The 9,407-nt window shown below is 44.3% G+C and overlaps 1 protein-coding gene across 1 annotated transcript in view; it reads left to right on the plus strand.

Annotated features, from left to right (window-relative positions):
• LOC124598308 overlaps positions 1–8,203 on the plus strand; it is a 50,246-nt gene extending 42,043 nt beyond the window's left edge. The window contains exon 2 of the mRNA XM_047135992.1: positions 7,872–8,203. Within this exon, the coding sequence (XP_046991948.1) occupies positions 7,872–8,203 (332 nt within the window). The remainder of the gene's footprint in view (positions 1–7,871) is intronic.
• Positions 8,204–9,407: the final 1,204 nt, after the last annotated feature.

The raw sequence follows: 9,407 nt of genomic DNA on the forward strand, positions 1-9,407 counted from the left end.
TCCTTCCCTCCCTCTCTCTCTCTCTCCTTCCCTCCCTCTCTCTCTCTCTCCTTCCCTCCCTCTCTCTCTCTCTCCTTCCCTCCCTCTCTCTCCCTCCCTCCCTCTCTCTCCCTCCCTCCCTCTCTCTCCCTCCCTCGCTCCCTCTCTCTCTCTCCCTCCCTCTCTCTCTCTCTCTCTCCCTCCCTCACTCCCTCCCTCTCTCCCTCCCTGTCTCTCTCCCTCCCTATCTCTCTCTCTCTCTCTCTCTCTCTCTCTCTCCCTCTCTCCCTCTCTCTCTCCCCCTCTCTCTCTCTCTCCCCCCTCCCTCTCTCTCTCCCTCCCTGTCTCTCTCTCTCTCCCACCCTCCCTCCCCCCCTCTCTCTCTCCCTCCCTCTCTCTCTCCCTCTCTCCCTCTCTCTCTCCCCCCCCTCTCTCTTTCCCCCCTCCTCCCTCTCTCTCTCCCTCCCTCTCTCTCTCCCCCCTCCTCCCTCTCTCTCTCCCTCCCTCTCTCTCTCTCCCCCTCCGTCTCTCTCTCTCCCCCTCCGTCTTACTCATGTCAATCTATAGTTGCTTTCCCGGTGTCAGAAGATATTCATTTTGTAATCATTTTTTCGAAATAAATGTTTTTGTTAACCAGTGATACCTGATTACCAAACTGATGTAATGTTTCTTCCGTTCCCAGTGCAAAATATTTATTTGTTTATGCACAAAAGACAGCAGACACCGAGTGGAATATTGGAAGTTCCTGGGGTACGAGTTTTGGATAGCCTTTTACATTCACCTACACGACATCCACATCCTTCTTCCGAAGACAGTTTTGATGAAATTTTCCACGGTCGTCTATCCCTTGTAAGTTGCTTCATCGCAACATAACTACTGCAGTCTACATCCATTTCAACCTGTAGTTAAGATTTGGTTTCCCTCTACAGTTTTCAGCCGCCTCCCCCCCCCCCCCCCCCCCCCATCCACTAAGCACCACGCTTCCCTCATTTACCTAACTGACTATTCCTTAATACCTCACAATGTATTCTGCCAATCGACCCGTTCCTTTAGTCAGGTTGTGTCACCAATTTCGTTTCTTCCCAGCCCGACACAGTATCTCGTTATCAGTAATTCGATCTACTAGTCTAATCTTCAACCTTCTTCTACAGCACCGCATTTCAAAAGTTTATGTTTCATTTTTGTATCGTCCACACGTCACTTCAGAGCAAGGCTACACGTCAGACAAATGCTTTCACCAAAAATATCCCAACGCTTAAATTTGTATTCAGTGTTAACAAGTTTCACTTTTTCAGAAATGTTTTTCTTTCTATTGCCAGTTATCATTTAATATCCGCTATACGTCAGCCACCGTCAGTTATATTCTTCCCAAACCGCAAAATTCACCTACTAACGTCACTGTGTTCTGTCTAGCATCACCCTATTTAACTCGACTATATATCACTACCTTTTTTAAGTTCTGTCGATATTCGTCTGATAATCTGTTTTCAAGGCACTATCCATTCCGTTCAAGTGACGTTGCAAGTTCTCTGGCAGAGTTCCAATCTTATGGAGAAACCTCGAAGGTTTTACTTATGCTGCTTGACCTTTAATTCCCTATTCCAAATAGCCTTGATTAATCATTGTGCAAAAGGATTGCACGATAGAAGCTTGTAAGTGTGACCTCGGCATATTTTTTCTGCTGTGCGGGAAATGGAAAGTCAATACTGTTCAGTAAAGGACAACATAAATTTGGTACATTTCCTCTACGAATTTAGTTTATTTAATGTTTACTCTCCACTCCCTTGGTAATTATTTGCCACCCACGAACAAAGGCCTACAGGAGACTCGAGTTGGCAACCTGAAAACAGTCTAAAAGAATTGTAATATTCAGTGAGCGTATTGACATTTCATCTCTGTTCGCTGTAAGACACTAGATGCAGTGTGGTGATGGATGACAAATGTGTTTTCCGAGAAATAAGGTGAATATAAATATGAAAAATGGATAATTGTTGAATCTTGCAAGTTCGTATAGAAAACAAGTCCTTGTAAAACACAGAAACAAGTATCGCTGGTACGTTTCCGATTTCAGATTCTTAGAATGTTTCAGTGTTCTACTATTACTTCGAATAATTATTGGCCGGTTAGTTCAAAAGTAAATTTGCTCGCTCTACAAGTGGGAAGTTCCATGACTGCACTTAACACGCGGTATTTTATTGTAAGCGGCACACAACTTTCACGAAACGTGGGAAATGTCAGTTATCAAAAGCAACCATCCGAAGCAAATGATTATAAGTCTGCACCGGCCATGACAGACTGATTAGCTTAGAATGACCGCACAAACTAGCTAATGGCTTCGGAACGACTTCAATAGCGGTCGCGGACTCGAAAGTCTTAGCGAACAATCATGTTCCTTTCAGCAAGTAGTCGACCAGAGGCTAAGAATTGCCTCTCGCTTCAGGCAAAAATCTGAATAGCTCTCCCGGTTTGGAATGTAAGTTGATACTAAATTTTTCCACGCTAAAGTGTAGTTTTCTTGATATGGTAACCTTATACCTTTACTATAAACGTGGAAGCTATGATTTCCGAAATGATACTACTGTAGCTATTCAGTTCCCAATTATCGATACAAATCTCTCTGTACCTTGCGCTCTTGGAATTGCAAACATGAAACTTGGTACAACATTATTGTGTTATGTAATAAATAAGGCGCTGAGATTTCTGTCCTGTACATTAAGCCGAAATTGTTTATAATCTGTCACGTTTTACTCGTTTTTTTATCACAACTACATCGTTTATTTAATAATGTTCAGAAACTGAGCCGGCCGGGGTGGCCGAGCGATTCTAGGCGCTACACTCTGGAACCGTGCGACCGCTAGGGTCGCAGGTTCGAATCCTGCCTCGGACATGAATGTGTGTAATGTCCTTAGCTTAGTTAGTTTTAAGTAGTTCTAAGTTCTAGGGGACTGATGACCATAGAAGTTAAGTCCCATGGTGCTCAGAGCCATTTTTTCCAAAAACTGAAAATAATTTAACAAGGTTCTCAGAGAAAGTTTTCTCACTTACAGTACACATAGCATTAAAATTTCAAGCGTGTAGCTTTTGCATCTCGAACGCAACGTTACGCACTCACGCACCATTGCAGTCGTCCACCGCACTTAACAGATACATTTACACACATAGCTCTCATACTTCGCGAAGGAAAGGCGCCTGCAGGCGCTGAGGATAGCAGAAACCTTTCCAATTAGGCAGCTGAACCTGCCCTTGGTAGTCTCCCAGCTATTTATGCCATACGACTTCACTTTTTACTTTTTACCTGTGTTAATTAGCGTTAATTGTAACGATGAGCTACAACGCAATTTTTAACCGCTGAGCCAGACGCAGGCTCGGGCAAGCGGCAGGGGGAATTATTGCTCTCTTAGCGCATAAAGTAATTCATCGTACTGACAGAGTACTAAAAGTGGACGTGTTCTCCACACACTATTTAGCAAAAGGTAGCGCCATTTTCGTTTGTTAGTTCTAGTGTTGTGGTGCTGTAAATGGCGTTATGAATGTGTAACAGGATTATAAGAATGCACCTGCAAATAGAAAAACATAGTTAATTTGTTCGGGGCGATAATTGAATTGTGTAACTATATTAGTAAAAGATATTCCTCAGGTAAAAGGGAATTGTTCTTTTGAAGATAAATACCTTGTAATCCTAATCGTAAGTTAAAATGTACTCCATTTTCAATTGCTGTAGGACTGCTCGTTGGCTGTATGCTGGTTCTTTATATATTTTTAGTTTATATTGTTACTATTGAACGGGTGTGACCATCTATTCGCATTACCTTACAGACTTATACTCGACTTTGCGTCGAGGCCCATAAGAAATCGTGTCTATATTGTGACCCTTATTTGATTAACTTGGTAAGCAAATTAATTATTTTAGAAATCTGCGAAACGGAAACTGATGCGAGTTTCTCTAAGATAACACGTGTTGTGGTGGTTGAACTCAAAGCAGTCACTATAGCAGCTGGTAGCCTATCTAAATTCAAATTGCAGATTATTTCTTTCATTAAATTTAGAAGATCAAACTGACAAGGCTTGCCAGCTTTAATTGAACTGAATAAGATATATCCTATCCATTTCATTTATCAGGTGACTGGGGGAATATTTCTTAATTGAAATGCTGGCTCTCGTTTAATACATTTATTTTCTACTCTGATGAAAATATTTTAGAACACGACACATTAGAATTTCTCTTCAGTTACAAAAATCATGTCTGAATGAGCGTTAAACCTCTCATGGCTAGAACAATGGCAAAAGGGAAACAATACACGAATAATTTCACCATGGTCACATAACACAAAAAAATACATAAGTGGGCCGCACCGCGTTTAGCGGGATAACCAAGTGGTTCTGAGCACTATGCGACTTAACTTCTGAGGTCATAAGTCCCCTAGAACGTAGAACTACTTAAACCTAACTAATCTAAGGACATCACACACATCCATGCCCGAGGCAGGATTCGAACCTGCGACCGTAGCAGTCGCGCGGTTCCAGACTGTAGCGCCTAGAAACGTTCGGCCACTCTGGCCGGCGCGGGATAATCGTCATTCATTCCTTAAAACTCACGTTTCATCACGCATCAATTACACAATAGAAATTTAAGGTCGGCCATTGCTGAAGGTAGAAAACCTCAACCAAAGAAAAGACTCTGGGCAAAATGTTACTAACAATTTTGTAGATTTTACAATAATTTATACGCCGCTGTCTGTTTCAATTGAAAGCACTATGCAATGAACACAGTTGTTCTATGCCTGCTACTGGCCAAGTGGTCGAACATCAGCTACAGTAAAAATGCTAAAAAATAAACTCGCTTTTCAATCAAAAAATTCATATTAAGGCATGCAAAATCATTTTTGAAAAGTATCAGCAAGAATTCGTGCAAGCAGAAACGCAATTATCAGGCAGATGCACGGTCATGGTTACGCACTGGATTCACTTTCCAACACCGCGAAAGTAAGAAAGAATTAGAATTTATCCTGGTTTGATCAGCGAATGCTGTTAGGTGAACTGATTAATTTGCTTTGAATGCTGAAAGTTGCTTTGTAGCAACGACTATTAGGCTGTAAAGCATGAGCTACGCTGAGGGCGCAAACATGTTGACGATCATATGAGATCAAAGGAACTACATCAAATTCATAAAATATTTAGGTAAAAACACAGTAGCACCCTAATAACGGTTAAATATGTCACTGAAAACAACTATAAGGATACTGAAACTCGAGATTGACCACTTTATCGGACTTTGTACTATTGGCGCGAAAATAAAGTGTGAACTAAACTCACAAAGAAAGTACCAAAAATAATTAAATTTCGCGACAGAAATTTCTCAATCTAACACCCGATACGCAATCTGCACTCATTGAGTTAAAAGTGAAGCTTATAACTCGGGAAATAGCTACATGAACTGATGGTTCCTGCTGCATGCTCACTACCACAAATCAAAATTTTACGAACACATTTCCGAGAAAACAACTACAAATAAATTAAAATCGTAACCTGTACCGAAGAAGATATGTTGAATGCGTACTATGAGCATGCCCTGTCGTGAATTTTTAGCCATATTACCTCATTTTTATTTCACCAAATCTGTGAGCTGCTGTGCTCCTGCGTCCGCTCCGTCTCATGGCTGGCCCCACAGTGCTCTCCACGCGTCAAAATCCGCCCAACGCTCCTATTCAAACGCGGTGGTGGGGAGACTCACCTCACCCCCGCACCAACTCTGTAACCTACCCTCGTGCCTGTTTACATCTTTGCTTACTGCTCTGGCCTACCTCCCGTTATTCTTGTAATGTTGGCAATGACTGCTATTCCCTTAAACAGTTCCCTTTGGTGCATACTCCCGCTACATTTGACTTCCATTCATCTCCATGCACACTCATACAGGATGCACTAAGGAGTATACTTACAGGGTGTTACAAAAAGGTACGGCCAAACTTTCAGGAAACATTCCTCACACAAAAATAAAGAAAAGATGTTATGTGGACATGTGTCCGGAAACGCTTAATTTCCACGTTAGAGCTCAATTTAATTTCGTCAGTATGTACTGTACTTCCTCGATTCACCGCCAGTTGGCCCAATTGAAGGAAGGTAATGTTGACTTCGATGCTTGTGATAACATGCGACTCATTGCTCTACAGTACTAGCATCAAGCACATCAGTACGTAGCATCAACAGGTTAGTGTTCATCACGAACGTTGTTTTGCAGTCCGTGCAATGTTCACAAATGCAGAGTTGGCAGATGACCATTTATTGTATGGATTAGCACGGGGCAATAGCCGTGGCGCGGTACGTTTGTATAGAGACAGATTTCCACAACGATGGTGTCCCGACAAGAAGACATTCGAAGCAATTGATCGGCGTCTTAGGGAGCACAGAACATTCCAGCCTATGACTCGCGACTGGGTAAGACCTAAAACGACGAGGACACGTGCAATGGACGAGGCAATTCTTCGTGCAGTTGTCAGCGTCAGAGAAGTTGCTGCTGTACAAGGTAACGTTGACCATGTCACTGTATGGAGAGTGCTACGGGAGAATCAGTTGTTTCCGTACCATATACAGCGTGTGCAGGCACTATCAGCAGCTGATTGGCCTCCACGGGTACACTTCTACGAATGGCTCATCCAACAATGTGACAATCATCATTTCAGTCCAAATGTTCTCTTTACGGATGAGGCTTCATTCCAACGTGTACAAATTGTAAATTTTCACAATCAACATGTGTGGGCTGACGAGAATCCGCACGCAATGGTGCCACACGTCATCAACACAGATTTTCTGTGAACGTTTGGGCAGGCATTGTTGGTGATGTCTTGATTGGGCCCCATGTTCTTCCACCTACGCTCAATGGAGCACGTTATCATGATTTCTTACGGGATACTCTACCTGTGCTGCTAGAACATGTGCCTTTACAAGTACGACACAACATGTGGTTCATGCACGATGGAGCTCAGTCGAAGTGTTCGTACGCTTCTCAACAACAGATTCGGTGACCGATGGATTGGTAGAGGCGGACCAATTCCATGGCTTCCACGCTCTCCTGACCTCAACTCTCTTGACTTTCATTTATGGGGGCATTTGAAAGCACTTGTCTACGCAACCCCGGTACCAAATGTAGAGTCTTCGTGCTCGTATTGTGGACGGCTGTGATACAATACGCCATTCTTCAGGGCTGCATCAGCGCATCAGAGAATACATGCGACGGAGGGTGGATGCATGTATCCTCGCTAACGGAGGACATTTTGAACATTTCCTGTAACAAAGTGTTTGAAGTCGCGCTGGTACGCTCTGTTGCTGTGTGTTTCCATTCCATGATTAATGTGATTTGAAGAGAAGTAATAAAATGAGCTGTAACGTGGAAAGTAAGCGTTTCCGGACACATGTCCACATAACATATTTTCTTCCTTTGTGTGTGAGGAATGTTTCCTGAAAGTTTGGCCATACATTTTTGTAATACCCCGTATAAACGGCCTGTGACCTCTTTGTGAAATGATAAAAAAGAAATAATCAAATTCGTCAAATATTCCTTTCACCCAGCGATGTATTGAAGCTGCTAGTAGTCATAGAACAACTTATATCTCGATATAGATAATATAATCACTTCCTACTGTAACCTGAGGCAAAACGAAAGTAACGCCTCATAATCTTCATCCACGCAGATGATGTAGTCTTGAGAAATCTGATGAAGCTTTTTGAAACATCCCGCAAACGAGGGGGAGGAATTAATACGGAGGGAAGGCAGAGAATGCGAGACAAAGAGGGAGGGAGACGGAGAGCTAGCTCGGGAGAATGCCGTGGAAGCGCGTTGACGTTCACAAAGTGCCGAGTTCGCCCCCGCGCGCAACGCCCGCCATAAATCTCGCCAGCGGTGCGCCACCGCAGGGAGGAGCCAGGCGGGGGTCGCGGGTGGGGTCTGGCTACAGCCCGAGCGGGGGCGGAGGGGCGGCCGCCTGAATATCTCCCGCAGCAGCGGACTTTCGGCGTGCCACCGCCCACGCACCCGCCCCCGCGTCAGCCGCTTCCTCCGTACACGGCGCCTCCTTTACGCAGCTTCCGGCAGACCAAGGAGGCGGCCCCGGAATGCGTTCCCGCAAATCTCCGGCATCGTTTGCTGCCCCGGCAGCGGCCGACACCGCGATTTACTGGCCGCTTCCTCGCGGCGGTTACCCTTGCTCTGTGTATATCCGCCGGTCTGTAACGCGCTGTGCCTGCTAGCTAAGCCATGCAGGGTCGGTTTAAAGTAGCGCAACACTGATGAACTGCCGTGGCTCCTGTTCAGCAGCATACAAGGTGACTCTGCTGCCCCTGCAGATCCTTTTTACGCACTTTGTATCAGGAACGGTGCCCAGTCAGGCGACAGCCATGTGATCGGTATCAGATCCCTCTCAGAGCTTTGGACGACTGTTAGCAAATGCAGCCATACTGTAAAAAAATTCAAGTGAGGTCTGGCAATGAGTTACACGATATTTTTGGACCAGGATACACCTTGCTCCTGCCATACTAATCCAAATATCTCCACTCTTCCTTTTTGTAATTAGCGCTGTAGTGATACAGATTTCGGATTTCTCTTATTTAAGCTTTCGTAAATGCTTCAGGAACGTGGCTTTATAAAGCGTGTTTTACCATCAGAAACATTACCATGAGATATCAAAATGGGGCCGGCCCCTGTGGCCGAGCGCCTGTAGGCGCTACAATCTGGAACCGCGCGACCGCTACCGTCGCAGGTTCGAATCCTCCCTCGGGAATGGATGTGTATGATGTCCTTAACTTAGTCAGGTTTAAGTAGTTCTAAGTTCTAGGGGACTGATGATCTCAGATGTTCGAATGGTTCAAATGGCTCTGAGCACTATGGGACTTAACTTCTGAGGTCATCAGTCCCATAGAACTTAGAACTACTTAAACCTAACTAACTTAAGGACATCACACACATCCATGCCCGAGGCAGTATTCGAACCTGCGACCGTAGCGGTCGCGCGGCTCCTGACTGTAGCGCCTAGAACCGCTCGGACACCCCGGCCGGTGTAGTGTAACGACGTAAGTTTTTTATAACCGATTTTCGTTTGATATATGACCATGTGCAGACTTCGTCACCTAAGTCAGTTACAACCCACTTCAAAATGATTTATATTCTTTTTAAATTGTCATAGAATGGTTCTTGAACGAAACTGTAAAACATCAGTTGAGTCGTATGCAAAGAATTACATCAGTTGGGCCAATTGGTGTTCGTAAACTTTTTCGAACAACTCGGTTCCAGGATCTTCTGTTGCTCCTTGGCTGTCGACCCGCGACGTATAGCGGCCAGCAATTTCCTCTCTGGTCGCGGCAGCGAAGATGCTGTCTCCGTTCGTTGCGCCGCCCTCTCCGTACATGAAACATAAAAAATACAAAACTTTTAGATAATT

The sequence above is a fragment of the Schistocerca americana genome, chromosome 1, assembly GCF_021461395.2.
Source record: "Schistocerca americana isolate TAMUIC-IGC-003095 chromosome 1, iqSchAmer2.1, whole genome shotgun sequence".
Taxonomy (NCBI): Eukaryota; Metazoa; Arthropoda; class Insecta; order Orthoptera; family Acrididae; genus Schistocerca; species Schistocerca americana.